We start from the raw sequence: 27,618 nt of genomic DNA, 5'->3' as shown, positions 1-27,618 counted from the left end.
GCGCGAATATCTCCAAAAGCTAACACCTGCCCCTGAGCAGTTCTTAGCCATGTTATACAATGGGAGGTGGATAACATGGCTAAGAGCATTAGCTCGGTAATGCATGAATATCGCTGACTTTTCAGCGATATTCATGCATTGCGGCCGTTTTTTATCGCATTTGCGATAAACCTTGGTAATACCAAGGTTTATCTGCGGTAAAAATCGCCCCAGCGTAGCGGTAAAATTTTCTCTCTAACCAAGCAATAGCGATAATTATCGCTATTGCTTGGTAATATGCCCCACTGTATTTATGCACTTTTAGGTTGTGCTGCTGCTACACTAAATATTGCATTGAATGGAAGGGAATGAATGCAACTGACGTAATGTACTCTATTTGTATATCCTATATGTGCATTGTGCTTTTATACAAGTATTTAAAAGAACGTTTTTACATTTTCATTTGACATTTTATCGGCTGGATCCCAAAATAAATATTCAACAATAAGAAAAGGGATTTTAAAAGTTTGTTTTTATCACACATGTAATGCAGCTTTTGTTTTCCAATTTCCAATTTATAAACTTATTTTAAATTTTAAAATAAATCACAAAGTCAGCAAGTTACAAACACAGGGGTTGGGGTTTACAATGACATCACACTATCACAGCAGCGAGACTGGGAGAACACTCAAGTACACAAAATTTGTTTAAAAAATAAAAAAATAAAATAAAACACAGTAAAATACACGACCAAGTAACGGGCTACATCGCGATTAAACAGAGCATCAATCTATCATGAAAGAGAAGAAGAACATATACAATAGCAATCATGATTTATTTTTTCAGTTTAGTAAAGTTTTATTTTGTTTAAGAGAAAAAAAGTACATCATAAGATAACAGCATGACAAAAATCTGAACCAATATGAGAGAACAATTGGAGATAAATGGAGAGGAAAAAATGGTTCGGAGAAAACATGAAAAGGAAGAAAGTGGAAGAAAAAGAGAAAGATAAGAAAAGAAAAGAAAAAAAAAGAGGGGGAGAGAGAGAGAAGGAGGGATGATTAGGGAGGGGGATAAGCGGATAAGAAGGTAGCAAAAGGCAGCCAGGTAAGGTCAGACTTAATTTTTAAAGTGACAGAAGAAGAAGAAGCAATTGCAATTCTGTGCTCATCACATATGAAATTCCACCATGTATGCACAGACAATTTAGTATTATCCTTCCAACATGACAAAATTACTTTGAAAGCAGTTGCAATGAAAAGATCAAATAATTTAGCATTATAGGAATGGAAATCTAAAACATCTGATATGGAACCTAGAAAAACGTGCAGTGGTGAGAATGGTTCAGAAAAATACGCATGCAATAACCCCAAACTGAGCTCCAAAAAGTAAGAACAGAGGGGCAGTCAAACAAGAGGTGTTTGAGCGTGCCAGGATGAGATGAGCATGACCAGCAAAGGGGGGAGGATGAAGGGGAGAATTTTGTTATGCTTACAGGGGTAATAAGAGCTCTATGGTATAGAAAAAAAAGGGATTGAGTAATACGAGCTGAAATCGAAGTCTTAAACAACTTACACCATAAACGATCCCAAACATCAACAGATAACGAGAAAGATAAATCAGTTTCCCAAACATTTTCAATAATGGTTTTAGGTCTAAGACCAACATTATCCAATAACAGTTTATAAATTAGAGCAGCTTTAGGGATTTGTTGAGGGAACAAAGGATACAGAGGAGTGGTAGGAGTAAGGGAAGGAAGGGAATCAAAAGGAGGAAGGGTAGACAAATGAGATAAAATGGCAGAAGTAATAATGTCATATTCCGTGCGAAAATGTACAGGTAAATCAAACATGGTTTGCATTACAGAAAATGAAATAATGGAGGAAGCAGAGAAGAATTGGTATACAAACATAATATCCTTTTCTTTCCAATGCTTGAAATAAAAAGATTTACCCTTATACTTAAGATATTAGTTATACCATACACTAGAAGAAAGAAAACATTGTAAGGGGGAGGAATCTTTCGAGAATACAGTGTGCAGTAGAGTATGTGAGTATTTCAGTACAGGGTGGGTAGCCAAAAATGAACAATGTGACTTAAAAAGAGATTGTTGGAAAGTAAAATCTTTTAACAAGGACCGTTCAAATGCAATCCATCTGGGCAGAGGGGTATCAGTGAAATTGAAAGCCAATGAAAAAGCTTGTTTTATTAAAAAGGCAGAGTGGTATGACTGAAAGTCAGGAAAGCGAACCCCACCTTCAGATTTCGGGCGTATAAGTTTATGAAGAGCAATACGAGGTCTTTTATTATTCCACAAAAATTTAGAGCAGATGGAGTTCAACCGGTTGAAATATAATTTAGGGATTTTCACAGGAAGCATGGAGACAGTATACAAAATATGTGGGGAAATCATCATTTTAATGGTGTCTAAACGACCCCACCATGAAAGAAAAAGGGGAGACCATAATTGAAGAAGTGACTGAATTTTTTGAGTAAGGGAGGTAAAGGTCAGTTTAAGTGTGTCACCTAAAGTAGAGGAGAACCAAATACCCAAGTATTTGATCTTGGAGGGACACCAGGCGAAATCAGTTGATGCAAACATATGTTGGTAACAGGATGAGTTTAAGGGTAGGACCTCCGTTTTAGAGAGATTAAGCTTATATCCAGAAACAGAGGAGTATAAGCTGGACTTCTTCCAAAAAAGGAGGAAGGGAAGAAACAGGATTAGCCATGTAAACCAGGACATCATCGGCATAAGCCGAAATTTTTGTCTCAAATGACGACAATTTGAACCCATTAATGAGAGGGTTAGAACGGATTTTAATGAGAAAGGGTTCAAGGCAAAGAATAAAAAGTAAAGGGGAGAGGGGGCAGCCTTGTCTCGTTCCTCTGGTTAAGGCAAAAAAAATTGAGAATTGATTATTAACAAAAACACTTGCACGAGGAGCAGAATAGAGTAGTTTAACTAAGGAAATGAATGAGGGGCCAAACCCAAACCATTGTAATGATTTGAACATGAAATTCCAATTAATACGGTCAAACGCTTTCTCAGCGTCCAGGGATAAGGCAGCTAGGGGGGCTTTAAAACGTTTACTATGTGAAATAATATTTGCAAAAACACGGGCATTGTCAGCAGCAAGTCTACCTTTCACAAACCCGACTTGATCAGTGCTGATTAGGAGAGGGATAAGGGAGTCAAGGCGGGCAGCTAGAATTTTGGCAAAAATTTTACAATCGTAATTAATGAGGGAGATGGGACGGAAGTTTTTACACAAGGAGTGGTCTTTGTCAGGCTTGGGGATTATGATTATTAGGGCATCCAAAAAGGACCCAGAGGCTTTGGAATTAGTAATAAAGGAGTTGAAAAGTTGTAACAGATGAGGAACAAAAATAGTGTGCATGGTGGAATAAAACTCAATTGGGAGACCATCTGGACCAGGGGCTTTCGATTTCTTTAGGGATGTAATTGCCTTGAGAATTTCCTGAGGAGTAATTTCAGTCTCTAGTTGCTGGAATTCGGTAGGGAGAGATGGGGGAGGGGGTAGGTCTTTGAAGAAACGGGAGAGGGCATCATCATCAGGAAGCGTATCATCAGTAAATAGGAGTTTATAGTAATTATGGAATACTTGTGCAATATCCTCATCAGAAGAAACCAGGGTGTTAGTTACTTCATTGAGAATGGGGCCAATTGATTTCCGTTCAGATTTAATTTTGAGATAATTTGCTAGCATTTTCCCAGCTTTATTCTGCCCTCCATGAAATTTAGATTTAATCTTCAAAAGGGTGTTACAAGCTTCAACCGTGGCAAGCTGATTGAGGTCAGATTTGGCTTTGATAAGTTGGAGGAGAGCGTCGGGATTCTTGGAAGAAAAGTAAGAGTGTTCTAGGGTCTTGATGTTAGAGAGTTGGGCGATATATTTAGCGCGGGTGAGTTTTTTCTTTTGAGAAACATACGAAATTGTGAAACCACGTAAGGCAGCTTTAAAGGCATCTCAATTATTCGAGACTGACGTGTCATTAGGTAAATTGAGGGAAAAGTATTCAGAGATAAAATCTTTAACTTTAGACATAAAGACAGAATCTGAGAGAAGGAAAGTATTAAATTTCCAACGATTAAAAGAGGAGGAGGTTTGGGCCATGTCAAAAGTGGCATAAACAGGTGCATGGTCCGACAAAAAAATAGAACCAATCTCGGATTTCTGAATTACAGGGAGAAGGGATTTGCTGACTAGAATATAGTCAATTCTGGACCTGGTGTGGTGAACATTGGAGTAAAATGTATATTCAAGCGAGTTCGGATTGCATGTTTTCCAGACATCAAAAAGGGGACGGGAGGCAATGGCTGATTGAAAGGATTTATGTGTCTTATCAGGCTGGAATGTGGAGGAAGACAGTCTATCTGAAAAGGGATCTAACCATTGGTTAAGGTCGCCAGCTATGATAATGTTAGGGCAGTCAATGGAGGAAATGAGGACTTTGATGTCAGACCAAAACTTAGGATCAGGTCGGACAGGCCCATAAATATTTAAGAGGACCATCGTTTTGTTTTGTAACACCACTTTTGACATAACCCAGCGACCCCCATCATCCGATTGAGATGAGAGAATTTGAACATCCAAACCTTTACGAAATAGTATAGCAACACCACCTTTTTTATCAACAGCAGGAGAGAATACAACTTGACCCACCCAAGCCCTCTTAAGTTTCAATGATTCAACATCTGTACAATGAGTCTCTTGGAGAAAAGCAATCTGAGCATTTAACTTGGATAAGTGGGACAGTACCTTTTGACGTTTAACAGGGTGTCCAAGACCACGAACATTCCACGTCACAAACTTACACATGATGGAAGACAAGGTATAAGGATAACATCTGGGTCCAATACACTGCGGGTGAACAACTACAAGGGGAGACAGTGGAGACAAACATGTTAGAAATGAGAACCAAATACTGATTATGGCAAAAAGCAAGGAAAGTCGGGTAAAAACAGGGAAACATTAGACGAATGAGCATTTCAAGCAGAAGGATAGAAGAAGGGGAGCAATGAAAAGTACGGTAGGTAATAAGAAGAAAGGAAGATAGGCACACAAAGAAGACCACGGAACCTAAATGAACATGGGGAAAACATGCATGGCCTGTGAAAAGAGAAAAGAGAGAAGAAAGAAAGAGATGGAGAAAGATAACAAACAGATCAAGGCAAAGAAGCCAGATCTGAGAGAACAGAGAAGATCTAGACATTAGGAGCATGGAGACGCCGGCGAAGGTGCCAACCCCACAGAGCGAGGGAAAACGCGGGAATATAGATAGGAGATAAACAAAAAGAAGAGAAGTCGTAGGGAAGAATTACATGAGAGAGACCAGGACAAGGCCACAACAGTCGTCAGGACATAAGATAAGTGAATGCAGGAAAGAGATAAGAATCATTTTCAGTCATTGGTGTCCATAGTGGAAGATGAAGCAGAAACATTCCGGAGATATTCTCGAAGCTTCAGAGGATCATCAAATGTACGGGAACGACCGTTGTGAGTTATTTTGCAGAGACAAGGATGTAGGATTCCATATTGAATGTGCAAGTCCCTCATATATGGTCGTAGATTGAGGAACTCCTTGCGACGAGCATTCGTGGCGTTTGATAAGTCCTGGGCATGAAAAATGGTATGGCCCGACCAGAGGAGGCGACGTTTTAGTCTCGCAGCTTTAAGAACAGTCATCAATTCGGTGAATTCAAGAAAAAGCAGGATAATGCCTCTAGGTTTGGTCGGGTTCGACGTGGGCCGGCCCAAGCGGTGAGCGCGCTGTATATTTAGAGGAGTAGACTCTGGTTGGAGGTTCAAAAGTTCATAGAGGAATTTGCGGACGAAGGACACCATGTCGGCCCCCTCAAGGTGTGGAAAAGTAAATTTTGCCATGTTCTGTGTCCCTACGTGTTCTCCATCTTATGCTATATGTGCATGATTAATATGCATATGTATTCCCTTATGATCGATTAAAGACGCAATTACAGTTGTGTCCAACTCTAGTATGCCAGTTTCCAGTTCTCGTGAAAGCTACGAGTAATAGGCCTATGTAAAGCTACGTTGCCACGTTTCACAGTGTGCACGTTAATTCAGTAAAAGTCCCCGTTTCTAGGCCTCAAAAGGGCCCGGACTCAGATTCAGCTCCTGTCTCCTGAACCCTCTCCGAGGAGCGATACAGCCCCCACCTGTATCCCTGGCCCTTCACTTACTTCATGCCTCACAGTGCCCGGCTCGGCCTGGCTCTGCCTGCCAGTCTGCCAAGAGTATGTTATGATTCTAGTTATCAGTCCAGCTCTCCTTCTCTGCATTCCTAAGCTACTGAATCGCATCAATAGTTTCCGTCATGGTCTAGCCTTTACGTCTCCATGTAAGAGAAATACTGTATTAATGGTCATTTAATATTCCTCAACACGCACTACATGTAGAATAATGCATGCACCAGTCTTAGAGTCTGTTAGCCTTTACCCTGATAACTTTTGGATTCTATCAATATGTTCTCTAAACATCAGATACTAGATAGTGTTTAGGTACATGTCGCTCTGACTCTCCAGACTTCAGTCTCTTCTTCTAGCACAGAAGTCATAGCCCCCAGCTTCTCCCTAGTAACACGTCATTGTCAGTTTGCGCGCACCACTAGGTTAGAGGTCCCGGCTCCTTAGGTAGCCCCCTCCATGTTTCCGCCCCTTTTATGACATATTCTGTTACGTTTACATCACATGTCTATGTACACGCCTCTTGTTACACCCACTTCAGCCTTATCTTTCGCGACTGTTACTGAATCCCGCCCACTGCTACGCCTACTGTATGAACTCTAATGCAATTGTTTAACTATAAATATTGTGCACTGTTATCAAAGGTTATCCCTTTATGCTCCCAGATCCTGCCCCCGACAGCTGCCATCCTATTCCCGTGCAGGTTGTCCTGTTCCTGTCCTTTATGCTGTATTAAAACCTGCAAACTCCAGCTACCTCGAATCTTGACTCTTATTTATTGAGCTATCTGTTAATTAATTATTCCGAAAAATAGATCAGGTATTTAATTATTTATTTACCACATAATGGCGCCCGAACAGGGACTTGCCCTTTCCCCACGCGCCGGTGAAGCCACGCAAGCCCCCTGATCCTCTGCAGCCGTGACGGAACCATACCGTGCACGTGCAGATATTTCTGCTTCAAGTATCCCTCAGGCCCACGGAGGAGACGGAGGTTGCGGTCCAGCATCCAGACGAGGCGGTGGAGGAACGCGGCGAGTCCCGACCAGAGCCCAAGCCGAGAGTCCAAGGTCCGAGGTATCCGGAGGCCCACCCGTAACAGAAGTCCGAAGTTCGTCCGTCCGTCGTCGTAGCAGTCCAGTCCAGTCCGAGGCCTTCCGTTCTTGCTGCCCGGTGAGTACCGTTGCTGGGGTAGTATCTAGACAGGGTCAATTGCATTTGTCTCTGGTCCGTGGGTTTGGGTACGCAGATCCAACACGAAGTGTTCACTTAGGTGGATGCGGGTCCTGACGTGTCTCTTTATGAGACCGGTAAGTTTCGTACTGTTTTAGCAGTGCATCTAGTTTCTGTTCTAGTCCGTTCTGTTCTCAAGAAATTCATGTATTCTGTTTTTGGTATTCCAGGTAGTATTTTGTCCGAACTGTTATCTTAAATGTCATTCATGTATTTCAATGTCGTGGTATGAATGTGTTGTTCTTCAGTAATTATTGTGTTCATTGTGTATTGTATTGTGTCTAGACTCCAGCCCAGTCATGCCTCTATTCTCCAAGTTACGTCAGTTAAAAACTAGAAAAGGTCTGTTAGAAGAAGCAGTTCCTGTCCCGCCTAGGGACAGTCCAGGTCATTTTATGTATCAAAAGCATGGCATAAGTGCCATATTGTATCTAGATTTATGGGTGGAGTACACCAAACAGTTAGAGGAAAAGTATAGATGGCCTGTATCAGGCACATGGGATGCCGAGTGCATCATGCGAGTAGAAGAAGCATTATGGAAAAAGAAAGCCAGACAGTCACAGAAAGATGCCATCGAGTTATGGCGCAAAGAATCTCATAAAAGAACCGAAAAAGAAATCAGAAAGTCAGAATTAAGTAGAGAATCCTCAGAAAGAGCCCAAGAAAGGGAATTAATCGAAATAGGTGAACGAGTTAAAACCGAACAGTCAGACAGACAGAGAAATGCCCTCATTAAGGGTATGTATCCTCTTCTTGCCGAGGGCTTGCCAAAAGCAACCCCGGAGGCATCCAGTAATTTCCCGCCACCCTTAGTTCCGACCAAGCTACGTCACAAACCGACCGCAGCTGATATTTTTCTCTCGTCCTATTTGGACGACACAGTCCCAGAATATGCAAATCCTGTTCCACCAGCTCCTGTAAATAATGTAATTCATGGTCCCCCAGTCACCGGGGCACCTGTTGCAGTACCTGTTACGGTACCCCCGGTTCAGCCTACATTACAAGTACCCGCTACATCAGTCACTTTGCCAGCACGAAGAGTATCAGTCGACGATTCCAGTTTAGGGGCCGCGGGAGGAGGTCCTCCTGGTACCCCGCCGCCAAATAGACGTCTAGGGGTAGTCGAGTTACATGAACGTGCATTACAGCGTACGCCCAAATATCAGTCCATTGCAGAAATCAGGCGAGCTCTTACTGAATGCTGTTATGATCCAGTCCCAGGCGAGGATAGTATGGTTATATATTCCGTACGTATAAGGCAGGTGTCCGAGTATTTGGTCACCCTACCGAATATGAAAGAAGATCTAGACAGAATGTATCGTTTCATTCGTACAGGAGATGATCCAGAAAGTATTGGTGAAGTCATGTCTCTCAGGAAAGCTGAGATCCAGTTCATGTTATTAAAGTTTCTGATCAATTGTTTAATTAGGGAACAAGATTCCCCGACTAAAGATCCGAACGAAATGAAAATTCTGACAAGGTGGAGTGATAATATAGCCGAGGGTAAGCACAAGACACTCAATAGTATAGAGAGTATGTACAAGAAAATACGTAAAGAAATAATAAGGTTACACGAACAACGCAAAGAAGCTCTAGGAAGCGAGAAAGAAAGTAATTCAGATACTGAAGAAGTAGAAGATGAGAATACCGCCAGAATAGCGTATGTAGGAAAATCTAGATATCCAGACCGACATTTACGCCTAGAACACAAGAAAGTCTTTCATCATCCAGCACCAGAACAAGGTTCTCTAGAACAAGTATTTCAAGCTACCGATCACATTCTGAAATCACGTATCGGTTATAGTGAACTTAGTACCATGCATGAACAAGAACTAGCCCGATCAGCAGTCCGATGGATTACTGATTCTACCACTTTTCCAGACGAAATAGTGGCACAAATGTTTCTGAAACTGCCCCCAGCCGAGCAGCGACTGGTGGGTATGTATATGATCCAGCACCTCATTACACTGTATGAGGGTCAACATTCTGATCCAGGCCCGTTACATGATATCCTGAACGAGTTACTCCAGTATAGATGGAAAGGTTTAGGTACCGATTTAATTAGTGTCATTCTAGAACAGCGCCATAAATATAGAACGTTTCTGAACCCGCATTTTGTTCATGTCTCACCCCCGGAAAGTAAACCGTTTTACATAGACAGACAGCATCCGTTACGAGAAGTACACCCAGTTAAGACAGCGGGTGGTGAAATGCAACGAGTATTTGTTTACACCCCAGTTACCAAGATGGAACTCTTAGAAATGAAGAAGTTAATTCCCTGCCACGACAAAGATCCAGCAGGGTTCCACCGAGAATTAAAAGACATGCTCCGTATGGGAGAATACACGTATCCAGATATTATTAAAATGTTAAAAGTCCTGTTGCCTGCAGGCATATATGAAAAACTCAAAGAAAAAGAATGGGAGGTGGGAGAGAAAAAGATTGATTGGACAGCTCTAGAAGCTGAAGATAAGATACGAGTACCAGGTACCGGTCTTGGAGACAAATGTAAAGAATTACCAGAATTATTGATACAGGTTTTGCCTAGGTTATTAGCCACTAAAAAGGAAGACTGGGATGCAATCTCAGCCTGTAAACAGAAACAAGATGAAGACACTAGTGATTTTTATTCCAGATTCGAGAAATGTTTTATCATAAACAGTGGTTTAAAGACGAGTAGTGAGTCATACCCTCATCTTTTTGTTACTAAATTAGTCGAGAATTCAAGTCCACAAGTTAAGAACCGAGTTTTGAAAGTCGAAAGTACATGGCAAGCTAGTACTCCGTCCCAGATGTTACAGATGCTCCAGTACCACCAGAATAGAATCAGAGAAGAGCAAGAACACGAGAGAAGACGTATGAAAGACACGAAAATGAAAGTATTAGTTGCACAATCTGTTCCTCAAGACAGTCAGAAGAGGGGTCCGAATCAAGCCAGTCATCCTGCAGCTCCCGTTAAAGGGACATGCAATTATTGTAAACAGCCAGGTCATTTTATAAACAAATGTGCAGTTCTGAAACACAATATAGCCACTGGTAAGACTAAAGAAAGACCACGTCCGCCTAGACAAGAGCAAGTTTCACAGACTTCTCAGTCACCCCAGAATGCACAACAGACAGTTCCAGCACCGCAGCCTATTGCTGCAACACAGCATGTTACACAGCAGATGTACCAGTATGCCCAGACAGAGTATCCAGAGTATCAAGCGTATTCATGAAACAGCCTAGAGAGGGAGGTAGGCTTGCCTCTCATCGAGATTCCTGTAGATCAAGAGGGTCCCTATGTTCATAGTCAAGTATTAGGGAAAGACAGAAAGTTTTTGATTGATACAGGGGCAAGTAGGACTACCATCAGTCATGACGAGGTTCCAGGGGCTCCGCTCTCAGGCTCTAGAAATGTTTCCCTTGGATTTTCAGGAAAGCCTATTGTAAACGAGATATCAAAGCCAGTTACTCTAGAAGTTGGTCCATTGTCCCGAACTACTGATCTATTGCTTACGAAGTCATGTCCAGAAAATTTGTTAGGTATTAAGACATTGAAAGAATTAGGTGCAGTCATATGTTGTTCCCCAGAGGGAATACGTTTGTTTTTGCGTGACTTCAAGGGTCACTATGTTTTACGAGATTTCGATCCGAGATTGTGTAATGTTCCGCAGCATCTATGGGCACAAGGTCCAACTGATGTTGGTTTTATGCAAATCACACCCCACCGTGTGACTCTCAAACCAGGTGTAGTGTTACCACGAATCCGACAGTACAGATTGCCACCTGAGGCTGTAGCAGCCTTATCCAAAATTATTGACGAGCTCACGGCTCAAGGAGTAGTTGTAGAAACTGACTCCAATGTATGTAATTCTCCTATTATTCCAGTCATGAAACGTACTGATCCAAATGCACCCCCAGTATATCGATTAGTGATTGACCTTCGAGAACTCAATAAATGTATCATTCCCCAGTATCCAGTAGTTCCAGATATCTCATCCCTATTGACAGCCATTGATTCTGAAGCTACGTTTTTCACTGTCATAGACCTCAAAAACGCATTTTTCAGTGTCCCCATTCATCCAGACAGCCAGTTCCTTTTCGGTTTTTGTTTAAATGGAAGGAGCTATAAATTCACACGAGCTCCTCAAGGTTTCACAGAAAGTCCTAGTATTTACAGTCAAGCACTTAAGAGACAACTAGAAAATATTCACATGCCAACTGACACTGCCCTGCTCCAGTATGTCGATGATCTACTGATCACAGCCCGTTCTGAACGTGCTTGCGAGCGGGTATCACTTACAGTTCTGTATTTCCTAGCCGAGATGGGGCACAAGGTGTCCCCTTCGAAGCTTCAATTCTGTGTCCAGCAAGTGATCTACTTAGGCCACTCACTGTCCAAGAGGGGTAGGCAGTTGACACCTGACCGTATCCAGTTAATAGCGAGTCTTCCACAGCCCAAGACCCAGAAGGAGGTACGTGCTTTTATCGGCCTCACTTCTTACTGCAGACAATGGATTCCTCAGTATGCATTTCTAGCCAAGCCACTGATACAGTTAACGACACAGGAGGCAGCCGTATCGACTGTCCTCCCTTGGACATCTGAACATACACTTAGTTTTAATGAGTTAAAGAAAGCCTTATGTACAAGTTCCACACTCCGTGGAAGTTCTTTTAAACCGAACACAGACTCAGCACTTGACAATTGCACGTTTAACAGGTTATGAATTGACACTATTCCAGCCACACATAGAAATCAGACGCTGCAACGTTCTAAATCCTGCTACACTGTTACCGTAAGTTACTTCAAATCCTGCCACACATGACTGTGTGGAAGTAGTTAACACTATGACTAAGCCAAGACAAGATCTGACAGACATTGCCTTACCTGATCCCGACCTGACACTTTATGTGGATGGTTCATGTATGAGAACAAGTACAGGAGAACTAGTAGCCGCGTATGCAGTGACTACTGACACTGAAGTTATTGAAACACACCGTATTGACACCCTGTCTGCTCAAGCAGCAGAGCTAGTTGCTCTGACTCAAGCCTGCATACACGCCAAGAACCTGAAAGTTAACATATACACAGATTCACGCTACGCATTCGGAGTTGTACACGACTTTGGAGTGCTCTGGCAAGAAAGAGGTTTTATGACTTCTCATGGAACCAAGATTCAGCATGGTCTCCTCATTCAAGCTCTGTTAGATGCAATACATTTACCGACAGCTATCGCTATCATGAAGTGCAAAGCACATACGAAAGTCACAGACATTATTTCTCAAGGAAATGATCTAGCAGATCGAACAGCCAAGCTCACAGCTCAGACTCCAGACACTCCAGTTAACAAGACACCGACATCCACTCTAGAACAGACTACTTGTATGACAGTTAAGGACCCTACACAAGATGTCATAGACATACAGTTACATGCTACTCCTGAAGAAATCAAGAAATGGTCCGAACAAGGAGGGGTCCAGACAGATCAGGGATGGTTGACGAAGGGAAAAGCCACATGGTTTCTCCCCGACTCTATGGTTCAAGTCATTATCAATACCGCACATAGTCCAGCACACTTAGGAGAAAAAGCCATGTTAGACAGTATCCAGAACCTTTGGTTCAACAAACATTTACGAGCTGCAGCCAAGCAGAAAGTCCGTACCTGTATGATATGTTGTCAGTTCAATCCAGGTAAAAGTGTCCCGGTGGAACAAGGGGGATTCCAGCCTCCTGACCACCCTTTTGAAGTCCTCCAGATGGATTATATTCAGATGGAGCGATGTCGAGGTTTCAAGTATGTCCTTGTAGTTGTATGCGCTTTGTCCAGGTGGACAGAAGCATATCCAGTCCCAGATTATACAGCCGCGACCACTGCCAAGCAGTTGGTTCGTGAATTTTTCCCCCGCTATGGACTCCCTAGGGTCGTGTATTCTGATAACGGCCAGCCATTTTCATCCGAACTCATGAAGCATGTTTCCCTTTTGTTAGGGTACCAGTGGAAGTTCCATTGTGTACGCCATCCAGAAGCAGCCGGTCTCGTAGAGAGACATAATCAAACCTTGAAAACCCGTATTGCCAAGATCTGTCAAGAAAAAGGTGTGGACTGGTTAGTTGCCCTGCCAGTTGCTTTGTTTTATATGCGCATGGTCGCACATTCCAGATCAGGTCTGTCCCCTTATGAGGTCGTATTCGGCCGCCCCCCGAACATGTGGGGTACACCTAGACCCCGAAGTATTACAGATGTTTCTAGTAATATGCTGACAGATTACCTAGCTTCCTTGATGTCTGCCCTACACTCTTGTCGTTCACAGGTTGCCGCTGCATTTCCCGACAATACTGAAGTCAAGCCACACGAGGTCCTTCCTGGCATCCTGGTCTTAATCAGGAATTTTGATCGTAAAATTCCGCTGGAGCCTCGCTGGAAGGAGCCGAAGTTAGTCCTTCTGACCACCCGCACGGCCGTGAAGTTGGAAGGCAGAAAAGGCTGGGTACACCTGTCTCACGTCAAGAAATTTCATGGACTAAGAACTAAAACATTCAATGATACTTCTACGGACACTTCCGAGTCTAAAAATTGCCCTATTCTCAAGGACTGTCCCGCTATTGACTTTGACTCAAAGCCCTCCCTGTTAGAGAAAACTCCTCAGCAGGAGTATAAAAGTAAGCTCCGGTCTAGTAAAATAAGTCAGCCAGTTTAATTGTCTAAGTCCCCCTCGGGTGAAACGGTTAGACAGGTATCTGACATGTATGAGATAGACCCCCATAGTGAGAGAGTTAGTCAAAACTCAATCCGATGTATCGTTTTTCTAAGTTTTATATTGTTTCTAAGTTTGATGGTTACCTGCACAAGTTATGCATTTCATTTATGTTTCCCAATTTCTCATGTAAATAAGTTTTCTAATGCTACAGTAGAGCACACCTTTAGTGATCTGCCTCCTCACGAACTATCCTATCGTCTCGCTATGCGCAACAATACATTTATCCGTATGTTACACTATTCACACCAGACCAGCAATGCCACTAATTGTTGGGTGTGTGGTCGACTCCCCCCTTTCCAGACACCGAAGGGAGTTCTGCCACTGTTTCCTTATCCGTTTTCACATAATGGTTCGTGTGGAGCCTGGTCCACGTTAACGTCATCCTCAACAGATATGTCTCTTCTGAACAGTACATGTTTTCCAGACAAGCAAGGTCTTCCCCACAGAACAGGGTTAGATCTAGAAAATGAAGTTTATAATTTGGGTAATTATTCTTCGAATTTTATGGTCCTGAATGTTCAGTCTGATCCTACTCCAGACTTACCTGCTATTTCAGTACTACCAGTCAAAGTCGAATTATGTGTCAGAAATAATGGTTCCGTACATGTAGGACATAGTGATTGTACTACTACTGTCAAGTATAGTGACAGTGGGAAATCTATTTTCAAAGCTTCACGTCATTCTTATTTTGTTTGTGGTCAGACCGCATATGTTCGTCTGCCCCTCGATTGGGATGGAACCTGTTACATTGCCTTCCTACTGCCACCAGTTTTCCTAGCCCCATCCGATTATCATAGAAACACACATCTAGTACACATTAGACATAGAAGGGAGATCCAGTCCCCGATTGTCGATCAAACTGAAACTGCTCTAGAACAGTATACAGACTTCAATAGAGGTTTCTTTTTCTTTATAGGCCCTATCCAGAATAGTAAATTAATACATAGATTAACCAGAACCCTTGAAGCAGTAGTGAATGAGACTGCCTCTGCTCTAGGTAACTTAACCGAGGAGCAATCTGCTATGAGATTTGTCGTGCTCCAAAATCGTCTCGTTCTTGACGTCATACTGGCCGATAGAGGAGGAGCATGTAGAGTCATCGGATCTAGTTGCTGCATTTTCATTCCTAATAACGTGCCGTCTGTTTATTCAGCTATAACCAGACTTCATAAAATTGCCCATCAGTTACACCAGAATCCAGGCACCTGGACATGGTCCGGTTGGCTCTGGAGTATTATATCTGCCTGGGGATGGAAAGTATTGTCATTTCTAGGCATTGCAGTAGCGATCATATTCAGTTGCTGCCTCTGTATACAATGTGGCCCTGCGATTTGCGGCATTTGTGCTACATCCTGTATTCCAAGTCCTAGTCCTAAGTCCCGTTCCAAGACAATTCGAGACGAGCAAATGATACTGTATGAAATGATAGATGGTATCATGAATATAGATGTTTCCTGATGGAAACGTAGTGACAAGGAGGGAATGTGGAAAAGTAAATTTTGCCATGTTCTGTGTCCCTACGTGTTCTCCATCTTATGCTATATGTGCATGATTAATATGCATATGTATTCCCTTATGATCGATTAAAGACGCAATTACAGTTGTGTCCAACTCTAGTATGCCAGTTTCCAGTTCTCGTGAAAGCTACGAGTAATAGGCCTATGTAAAGCTACGTTGCCACGTTTCACAGTGTGCACGTTAATTCAGTAAAAGTCCCCGTTTCTAGGCCTCAAAAGGGCCCGGACTCAGATTCAGCTCCTGTCTCCTGAACCCTCTCCGAGGAGCGATACAGCCCCCACCTGTATCCCTGACCCTTCACTTACTTCATGCCTCACAGTGCCCGGCTCGGCCTGGCTCTGCCTGCCAGTCTGCCAAGAGTATGTTATGATTCTAGTTATCAGTCCAGCTCTCCTTCTCTGCATTCCTAAGCTACTGAATCGCATCAATAGTTTCCGTCATGGTCTAGCCTTTACGTCTCCATGTAAGAGAAATACTGTATTAATAGTCATTTAATATTCCTCAACACGCACTACATGTAGAATAATGCATGCACCAGTCTTAGAGTCTGTTAGCCTTTACCCTGATAACTTTTGGTTTCTATCAATATGTTCTCTAAACATCAGATACTAGATAGTGTTTAGGTACATGTCGCTCTGACTCTCCAGACTTCAGTCTCTTCTTCTAGCACAGAAGTCATAGCCCCCAGCTTCTCCCTAGTAACACGTCATTGTCAGTTTGCGCGCACCACTAGGTTAGAGGTCCCGGCTCCTTAGGTAGCCCCCTCCATGTTTCCGCCCCTTTTATGACATATTCTGTTACGTTTACATCACATGTCTATGTACACGCCTCTTGTTACACCCACTTCAGCCTTATCTTTCGCGACTGTTACTGAATCCCGCCCACTGCTACGCCTACTGTATGAACTCTAATGCAATTGTTTAACTATAAATATTGTGCACTGTTATTAAAGGTTATCCCTTTATGCTCCCAGATCCTGCCCCCGGCAGCTGCCATCCTATTCCCGTGCAGGTTGTCCTGTTCCTGTCCTTTATGCTGTATTAAAACCTGCAAACTCCAGCTACCTCGAATCTTGACTCTTATTTATTGAGCTATCTGTTAATTAATTATTCCGAAAAATAGATCAGGTATTTAATTATTTATTTACCACAAAGGGACTCCGGAACACCATAAATACGAAGGTTATTCCTTCTGTTACGATTTTCAAGGTCCTCTGTGTGAAGTTTTAACTGCTGTATCTCCTTTTCAAGAATAGGAATTTTGGTAGAGACATCCTGGACGTCACTGATGCGTTGTTCGAGTTGTAAAACCTTGTTCTCCATAACGACCCAACGCTCTTCTATCTGCTTGAGCTTCTCATTAGTTGCCACCATAAATGGTTGTAAGCCACGTACCTCTTCTAAGATGGAGTCCAGCACAGGGTTCTGAGAGGAACGAATTGGAGAAGGAGGGTCATTCTTGAGGCGTTTCGGTGTACTGCCAGTGACAGACGATCTCGTATGACCCGCGTTCTGCGACATGATATCAACAGATGGGCAAACTAGGAGGACCGCAGGAATGAAAGTCACACCGCAATAGCCAACAAGTTGAGACCCTAAATATATAGCTAGCAGAGGCACTGGAAGGAAGAGGTCACAGAAGAGGTACTAAGGAACAATGGAGAAGCAACAACTCAAATCCTCATGACGTGCGACGAAATGGAGCAAAAATCAAAGCAATACGCATGCAGAAAACCATCCAGGAGTATTGTAGTAGAGCAACAGCAAAGCGTCCATAGGAAATGAGACCCAAGGGGATCAATTGGTACTCCACAGAGGGTTATAAGTAGATGAGAGGGATGTGTTGGATAGTGTGTAAGAAACACCACAAAATGGCCGCCGCTAATCAGTAGTAATATAATGAGAGGACATGAAGAGAGCTGCGGCGCCAAAAGTCATGAAGATAGAGTAGGAGCATACTAGACGTGCCCTACAACATACCTGAGCAACATATGTCCATATGGCGTAGCAGGAGAGGAAACAGGCTGCTAATGCCGCAAAGGTGAAAAGAAAAACGGAACGCGAGCTCGGCGGCACAAAATGGCGGCCGCTCGCGTTCCACAACAGCCGAGAGATGTTGAGCGGCAAAACTGGTTGAAAGCGGCAATTAGGAGGGCCGCCGCATCTCGCAGCACACGGGGACCATGTTCCGCCGTGCAGGGATGCCGCTTGCTGGTCTCCGCTGGTGCAGAAAGTATCGGGAAAATAACTTCAAATCCCGCGTCGTCACGGAGCTCACGGCGGCAGCGCCATAACTCGTCGGCGCATAAGCCACGCCCCCCGCAATCATGATTTATGTATACTAGGAAAAGTTTATCTGTTCTTCAATAAAGACCAGCGAATCACCCATGCCCAGCCCCAAAACTTAGCTGATGCAATCACTATAGGGCCATCCACTGCAGTTTTTAGTAATCTATAAGCCTCACGGTAGTCCCTGGTCCCCATTAATAGACACACAGGTTTCAGCCAGTGGTTTCTCAGTTGAAGGTACATGGGATAAGCAAATAAAATGTGGGCCACAGTTTCAATCCTGCCCGGGCAGAAGGGATAATTACTATGGTTATTGTCCGGGTAAGACCACTTTGAAGTTAAATCATTTGTTGGGTAAAGTCCCCACTCTAAATTGGTGAAAAAGTTTTCTATCACGGGAAGCAGTGATCAAGTCCCAATACGATTCATAGGTGGGTTCTGATTTAATTTGCAGAAAAGTGCTAGACAGAGAACTGTTAGTGGAGACAAACTGCCTAGAGTAGACTAGATGCCAATAAGCTGCTTTGAGCTCAGGTTGCTTGGGAAAGGACTATCCGCAGAGGAAGTCCATAGCCGACTCAAACCCAGCTCACAGAGAACATTTTTAATGCACCTGAACCACTCAATTTAGTTGTTCACATCCATGTCTCGAATTTCTAATACAGCCGATGCATAGATGGCTAATTCGGGAGTCACCCAGAGTCTTCGCCAATAGGATACTAATCTATACCGGGCGATGTCCCGAATGGAGTGGCATCCCAAGTCCATATACAGGGGAATCAGAGGAGTGGACTGCAGCAACCTCCTAACGAACGTAGAAATTTGTTTTGTGCCACCACCAGGGCGTCCATGTTCACATACGCCCATAGTTCTGAGCCATACAAAATTGAGGCCCTAATTTCGACATTGTTAATGTGCAGTACAGGAGCTACTGGTTTTGTGAAAGAGCGACTGTGCTCCCTAAGCAACACCCCCAATAGTTGGGCATGTCTGGTCAAAAGGCTGTCAATTTGTGGCTTACAGCTCATCCTTTTATCTAGAGTTACTCCCAGGTATGAGAAAATTTCAGTTTGCTCTAGAGCACCCTCCTTCATCCTAACTTCGCTGATGGGTTTGCTGGAGTTCCGGAGAATCATGAACTTGGTTTTGTCAACGTTCATGATGAACACAAAACTCCTCAAATCTATGCAGGGCACATTGGAGCCTTTGACACGTTTTGGAAAGGATAAGGGTGTCGTCGGCGAAGATTAGGAGTGGGATCTTTGTTCCACCAAGAGTCGGAGCATCAGTAGGACAGTTTTCAAAATATTTCAAAACCCCATTGATGTAAATGGAAAATAGGGTGGGTGCTAGGGCGCACCCATGTCTTACCCCTTTTTCAACCAAGAATTTTTCAGTGGTGTGCCCTGCCTTGTCCCACCTAACTTGTTCGAAATTATCTGTGTACAACTGGACAACAAAGGCCAGAATTTCCAGTGGCATACCCAGCCTCAAAAGGTTATGCCACAGCTTAGAGCGCGGAACTGGGTCAAATGCAGGCCTAGGGTCCACAAAAACTGCGTATATAGACCCTTTCCCCAAAGTGACGGCGCGCCAATAAATAAGGATAAACCTGAGCACCTGATCCACTGTGCTAATGCAATGTCTGAACCCTGCTTGTAAATCTGATAGGATGTGGGAATCATCCATCCAAGACTGCATTCTTCCTAAGATCACTCTTGCCACAACCTTCTGAATGAAATCGATCAGGCTTATGGGCCTATAATTTCATGGGAGGGAAGGATCCCACTTTTTGTAGATAGGAAGGATTACTGCCCCTGCCCAGGAAGAGGGGATCGCTGCTCCTTTATAAATGACGTTCATTAAAAGTTGGATATATGTTGCCCATGGTGCCAAGTCTTGTACAAAAAGGTCATCGGGGATGCAATCAATGCCTGGGGCCCTCCCTTTTGGAACTTGTAAAAGTGCTGCTTCTACTTCCTTGTGAGTAACGTTGAGGGGAGGAGAATGAACAAACCCAAGCACATCAAAGGAATCCTGGGCCCCCATGTCTTTTGCAAAGGGGCCTCTATAGTGGTTAATCCACTGATCAGCTTCCACATGGTTGGAGGGCACTTTACAGATGTTTCCACTCCCCCATTTACCCAGGTGCCAAAAACGCATCATGTCCCTCCCCGACCAAGCCTCGAGGAGTTCGGCCCAGTGAGCCTCATCCCAGTCACGTTTTGCCTTGGATTTGGCTCACTTGTAAGCCTGCCTTTTTTCTTTTATATAGACCTGGTGCTTGCTCCTAATTGCAACTGCCAAAGACTTGTAAGTAAGCAGCAGGTAGAGTTATACCAAGGTGTCGCCTTAGTAGTGGATGGAGCTGGTCCTTTTTTTATTTTTAGCAATAAAAAAACTTTTCAGTTGGTTAAAAAGATGCTCATGTGTCAGGGAAATCCTGTCCTTACCTAGCCCAAATTCGTCCTCTGTCTGGAGAGTAGAAATAGTGTTCTCTACCAAATTATTCATAGCTAGCAATTTCTCGGGATCAAGTGCAACCTTACACCATTTAATGCGTCTAGTATCATTGGTTAGATGACCATCTATATAGTCTGGGCAGTTAAGCATGCTTTCTCTGCGGTTGGGGCCGATAGCCCGCATGGTAACTGAGAGGGGATTGTGATCACTCTCGAGCCGGGCTACCACCATCATATCCAACAGGTCTGGCCACATTTCCATGTTTATTATAAAATAGTCTATACGACTGGAACGGTGACCATTGTTGAATGTTGCGACCCCTACTTTATCAGACTTAGTACGGCCATTTTCCACTCTTAACCCACGTTCCAAGCAGAGTGCTTTTAATTGGAGAGCTGCTCTGGTCCATTTTTTTATTGTTTTCAATTCCAAAGGTGGGATAGACTACTGGTCATTCTCCTCAAAACTAAAATTCAAGTCCTCGCAATCTAGCGGTTCAAAAGTGCAATTAAAATCCCCTGCGATTATATTATTACAATTGCCTCTGTGATGCGTTAAAAAGAAATCTAACATATCAATCGTGTCAGATGATTTGCCACCTTGCTGGCCCCTGGAATAAACATTGATCAATACAATATCTGGGGAGGTAGCATGTGACAACTTAACAAAAAGGATATCCCGGGAATCTATAGCAATCTCCTTGAGTCGGTATGAATGCAGCTGTTTAACCCACAATCAGTACACCCCCCTTTGTTTTCAGTGTGAGACAGTGTACATCAATGTGAATATTGAAACAGTGTAAAACATATTCCTAGTACATCAATGTATCAGACAGAGAGCTTGACAGAGAATCCGCATCACTGTTTTTGTTACAAAAATTAGTTAAACCCAAAATCCCTCTTTACCCACTCCTGTGGGCAAACATTTAGCCAAACACTCTGAGGTAACAAAGGTAAGAAAGAATTACCTGTGGGAAGAAAAGTGGAAATTAATCTTAGCTACTAGCGATCACTGTGGGCCGCATTCCATTCCATCATTTCACACCCTGGCACTGCTCTAGATAGAGACCAGACATATGCGAATCAGACAGGACTGAAACAATTAGGAGCAATTTGGACCAAATTGCCAGGTCTCTTCCAGACAGGAGCACAAGAGACCCAGATCATTTTAGACATACTTAAGACTCTTTACTTAGGTTTAACGGCAGACATCTGTTTGGGTGAGCATGGGGTCCATTTTTGGCCCTAATCATCTAGTCTCTGTCCAGAGAGAAGGTTAAAAATGATGCACTGGAATGCACCCCATCGGGCCGCTAATGGCTGAGATTAATTGAAGAATTTCTTCCATCACCTTGGTTGTTGCAGCAGCTGCAACTGGGGAAATCCATAATAAATGACATCACAATATTCATTCTAAAAATTCATAAGGCTACAACCATTCGAGCTCGAGGAGTGCAGTGAAGGAACATCTGTAAAAAAGGTACTGGATGTACTAGGGGTAGAATTACTGTTGATTTAGAGCTGTGTCAACTAGCTGCAATACTTGTGTGATGTACTTGTTGGGTGCACCGAATTCTCTGCAAATAAACTATAGAATAATTTCTGAAAAAAGGCAGTACAAAACCTACCACAGTACCAAGAAGACTTTAAAGCCTCACTCAGGGAGCACATTCTGAAGGATTCATCATATAACAGATACATCATATAAAATCTATAACTTTAAGCTAAAATACTTTTGAGGTAACATTCAGTTAGATGTTAAATTTTGTGATATCTTGAGAAAGTAAACTGTTTTTAACAGGTAACCCTTTTATACATGTTATAGTTTGTGCAGATTTATACAGGTTTCAAACTGACCTGATCAAGGCTGGACCACAATGAATGCCAGTGGATGGAGCTTGTGTTGATGATAAGTTGACGACCAATGGGAGCGGATGGGTCAAAAGTGCCAACTTGGATGTCTCTGGTGGTTCCATCAGGGTAGATAACCCAGTTTAAAATGTCATAATGGGCCGGAGCATCGCCTGTGTCATCAAATTCAAAATCAACTCCAGAAGGTGTCTTAAAATGTATCTTCTGAAGGAATCTCTTCAGCTATTAAAATACAGATTAGAAAAAATAAACATGATGCTAACTGTATTACCACAGCTCATTAACCTTTTCAAAGTACATTGATCGTTATTATAAATGTAACATAAATCATCAATTATTTACGCTGTCCAAGGAGTTTGCCCTGTTATGTGTTCCTTAAATTTTGCTCCTGAGAGCCTTATTCTATAACCATAAACCCTTCAAGGAAGCATGGGTAATTGTGGTCCGCAGTTTGGCAGGATCCCTATATTTGTTTTCGTTAACACATGGGGGTAGATTTATGTTGCCTGACACATCTCTGCAAATCAGCAGAGGTGCGCCTGGAAAGATGTGGCAAACAAGTTTATCCGTGCGCCACCCATGATGCGCCGCATTTACAATGCGGAGCACCATGGCGCAGGAATAAACAGATGTGTGCCGTATCTAGGGCGTGAAGTTGGGGCAGTGCTGAAGTTGTGTTGTGTGCGGCACACAACTCCAGCACTTTTCTAACTTGCCCTATCTGTAACGTGGTGCGTCAAGCCTTACGCCTGCTTCAAGCAGGCGCAGGGTTGTAACGCATCAGCGTTGGTAAAGTGACTCAGTGAAATCTTGTAGATTTCCCTGAGTCACTTTTCAGGGGCGTTCCTACGACCGAACGCCCCCCCCCCGTGTGTAAACGCCCAAATGAAACCTGACACAGGTTTTATGTGGTGCAGGGCCTTACACAGGGACGCATCTCCATAGATGCATCACAATGTCAGTATGTCGCAACGTGACGTAGGTTTTACCCCGCCGCTGTGTTACAGAAGTGACGCAACGGCGGCGCAAAAGTGGCGCAAGTGAACATGAATCTCCCCCATGATTCTTAGGACAGATATTACTTACCAGTGATTCCAGTACTCTGATTCTTACCTCCTCGCCATAGATATGGTGCTTCCCTCCTTTCCCCTTGTCACACAATGCAGCACAACAACTGTGGGTGCTGGGCTCTGTTGTGTGACAGGTACCTAAATCTGGGTCTCAATGTTTTAAGACATAACACAACCCCTTTTAAAATTGCATAACAAGGATTATCTATGGGAACATTTTCTATGCATTGGGTTTGTCACAGGTCTAACTGACACAAAAACCAGAAACTACAATTCTAATCACTTTGACTCGTGGTAAGGAAACGTCTTTTTGATGGTTGACCTCAACTTTCTATACCCATTGTTGATTATTTGGTGCTAGTGTGATGACTCTGTAATTCTCTGTGCCCTGGTGACCAGCACTCAGTGCATGTGCTTTAGCCCTTAAAAGGTATATTTTTGATTGATTGGATTATCCCTAATTGGCATAGGTTAACTTACTTATAAGTCCCTAGTATATCATACTAGGTGTACCTATGGTCGGTAAGTTAAGTGTCTCTCATGGAAAGCAGCACAAGTTAAAATATGACATCCAGACTGTCAATACAGCCTCACAGAACAGATTTTAAACTGCTAAGTCAAATTTGCCATTTAAACTGATGTCAAAGACAAAACCTTGCTTTTTAATATTTATAAGTCACCACTAAGCCAGACCTACTGAGCCCTAAAAGCAGGATGCATTCTACTAAAGAGAGGGACATGAGTGTTTTGCAAAAAAGGTGATTGGTATTTTACTGTGGAAATGCTAAACGCACCATTGGCAAGTATAGAGTTACAGGCTAGAACATTCAACAGTGCTAACTTCTAAATTGGACAACTAAAGTTCAAACTTCATGGTATCAAATAGATCAGAGCAAACCCAGCTTTTTGCACAAGTCTAATTTAATGTCACAAAGTGCAACAGTAGAGAAATGGCATTCTGTTGCCAAAAGTTCCAGTGACTGTTTATTGTTAACCACAAGCTGCATTCTGTGAGGCAGCCTTCTGCCCTTTTGGCGAGAGGTGTGACAACTCTCAGGAAGGGACACAAAGGGCCTGCGGAGAGAAGAAGTCTGACCTCCTCCTGGCAGGATGGCCAAAGAGTAAATGAGTCCAGAAGACAAGCTTCAAAAGAGAGGCCTCTTTTGAAAGGCATATGATAGTCACCCATGAGAGAGGCTGCTCTTTTGTTTTAGCAGACAAGCTGGGAAAGCCATTGTCAATAGGAGAATTTTTGGTGAACTTTTGCGAGCATGATGTGTAATCACACACAGGATGTGTTGTGTACACTAGGAGATCGTCTGGTTTCTGTGTATCATATAAAACAAAAAAGTTGAGACGTGATTGTAGATTGTAAAAAATATTTTGGTCATTATATGATGGAATGTTTTGTTACTTGTAGTGTATTCCCCTGACGAAGGTGCATACCGAAATGCATTGGGATATGACTTCACGTGTTTAATGATGAAGAGTTGTTTGAAGAATTCCAAGTAATATATCTTCTGACAAATAAGAAGAATAAAAACAACCTTGAAGAAAAGAAATGTGACCAGAGTTTTGACGAGAGTCTATTCATATTTTGTTGTGTATGTTTGGTATGACGGTTACATTAGCAGTCTGACCCGCAAGACTGCGAAAATTTTGCATGAACTTTTGGTGAAACATAAGACTGACATATTTAATATGTTGAGATTTGATTGAAAATGTATGAAGAATAAGAAGAAAAAAGCTATCACGTTTAGTGAATAAGTGAATAGTGCTTCCCATAACACAGGTTCCTGTGAATTGTTTCTATTTGTACCAACTTGGCTAGGGGCTAGTCAAGATATGGGTCAGCACCAGGTTTAATTGAAAACAAAAAAGATAAAAAATTGTTTTAATAAGGAGTGCATATCACATATCATTGTTTGCATAAAGCCATTGTCAAAGCACTTTCTCTTAGGGGTTGTGTAGCACCGAGTTATCCACACCTCTGGCATACCAAGAGAAGCATTCTGGCATGATGGGAGTGGGCAGAATGGTGCTTTAGGGGCTGGCTAGATGCTATAATTCACACGATGATGTCACTAGGTGGGGGGGTTGGAGCCTATTGGGTAGTAGTTGCCACAGCCCATGAGGGAAGAAACAAGCACAAATGAGGCGCCCCTGGCACTCAGATCCCAGATTACATCTCTACTGGAGACAGGACTGAAGAAGGACTGCCCTGGTGTTCCCTAGACCCTAAAAGAGAGGATACATCAAAGACCTCACTGCAGCAGCTGCACCTTAGCATAGCAAAGAGAGGACTGTGCTATGGAGTCTCACTCAAGGAAAAGTAATTGCAGATCCCCAGACAGAGAAGGTGACTCCAAGAGGAAGTGACTGATTCCCTGTCAGAGCTATTGAACTGAAGTATCCTGCCATGTCTTCAATCTTCAGAACACTGTGGTTGATTTTTGTCGTTGAATTGCCTATTTAACGGAAAAATACTATTTATTTTTATGAATCATGTCGGATATTTATTGTGTTGTGTTTCCCTCTTGCCTCACTATTTTGGTACATTTTCATCTGTGATACTTTTTCCTTGATAAAGACGGACTGCTCTGAGCCTCAGCTACTCAGGTTTGAGGTAAAGTTTTACATCACAAAAACCCCAATACAGAATTGTACTGCTTCGCACCCTCCCCAGTCCTGGTAAATCTGCACCTCTTTGCCAAATGGCTCAGCACCATGGCCCTTGAAACACGTGATGGTGAGAGCCTTAATCAAGAAATTTAATTTGGAAGTTTCAGGTTGGGCTGACTATCGCTGGATCTCACTCTTCCCTATATGTACAAAGTTCCTTGACAAGCATATCAACGTTCAACTGTCAGATGTTTTGTCGTTTGACAATTTTATCCATCATTCCCAATCAGGTTTCTGGTCCGAAAATAAAATGGATATCACCCTTCTAGGTGTAATTTGAGCACCTCAGAATGCAGCTGAAGAGAGGGAGAGCCACTGCTATATCCTTCTGGACTGGAGCACTGCATTTGAAACTGTGTCCCATCAGGTGCTCCTCCAACGCTTATCTGACGTTGGCATGTAGGACCTTACCTAGTTCTATTCTTTTCTGAAAGATCACTCCTATCAAGTTATTTCCAAGCCTCATGATTCTTCAGTTCACATGTTACCTTATGGTAATTCACAGGCCTGCTCCTTGAGCCTCATTTTTTTAAATATACATCATCTGTCCTCTGGCAGACGATGAGGAAGAACATGCCCTGACACCTTTTCCTATACATGTGACACACAATTACTTGTATAATGTTCTGCTAAGGATGATTTTACATCACATCATCTTGTTCCTTGTCTTGTGGAGGTTGCGAGCTGGATGAACAGCTGTCTAAAACTAAATGGGCACGAGACCAAGGATCTACTGGTAGACAATAATCCCTATTTATGGGATCCCCATTGTTTGGTTGTTGAGATGAGTTATAGTGTAATTCCCCGGCAGGCGATTAAAGATCCTGGCCTCTGACTGGATGAAAACTAAAGATCGACCAGCAAATAATCATGGTGGCTGCCTGTTGCTTTGGACTCCTTGGATGTCTACAAAAAATATGTTTTATACCTTCCTCCATTCAGAGGATGGTTGTGCAGGACCTGGGTATCTCCAGGCTTAACTATGGCACAGTTATTTACATTGGCGCTACTAAGTACCTAACAAGAAAGTTCTGGATTCTTCAGAATGCAGCAGCTTACCTTTAATGTCACATTCAAAAATCTACATCGGCTCCAGATAGTTAAACATATTCAATTTAAGGTGTTATGCTGTATGCACAAAGCTATGACTCACTTGGTACCTTCATATATAAGTTTGCTGGTGCATCCTTACTCGCCTAGTTGGGTGGTACTTTCCAGGAAATACGATCTTTCAGTTATTCCTAGAGTAAAATTATCAAGGCAGGTAAGATGCTCCTTTGCCTTTCTGGATCCTAAATTCTAGATCTCCCTTCCTACTGATTTTCTTTATGCAACTCACCTGAGATATTTAGATAGTCATTAAAGACCTGCTTTTTCAAAATGTGTCTATTCTGGAGTTCCATCTGTTTATGTCAACACTGGAAAGCCCAGGTGGGGTAGCAATGTGCTGATCAAATCAGAATACCATAAACGAATAACAACCGAGAAAGAGCAGGAAGCACGCCGGGTTGACCACTTCAAAGAAGACTTGAACAGATCAGTGCC

At 42.9% G+C, this 27,618-nt stretch overlaps 1 protein-coding gene across 1 annotated transcript in view; it reads right to left on the bottom strand.

The window, feature by feature from the left end:
- LOC144820064 (vomeronasal type-2 receptor 26-like) overlaps positions 1–27,618 on the bottom strand; it is a 157,911-nt gene that overhangs the window by 44,427 nt on the left and 85,866 nt on the right. The window contains exon 4 of the mRNA XM_078677719.1: positions 22,307–22,543. Coding sequence (XP_078533845.1) covers positions 22,307–22,543 — 237 coding nt within the window. The remainder of the gene's footprint in view (positions 1–22,306; positions 22,544–27,618) is intronic.

Source organism: Lissotriton helveticus, chromosome 2_1, assembly GCF_964261635.1.
Source record: "Lissotriton helveticus chromosome 2_1, aLisHel1.1, whole genome shotgun sequence".
Taxonomy (NCBI): Eukaryota; Metazoa; Chordata; class Amphibia; order Caudata; family Salamandridae; genus Lissotriton; species Lissotriton helveticus.
This window is presented reverse-complemented; position numbering and strand designations above follow the sequence as displayed.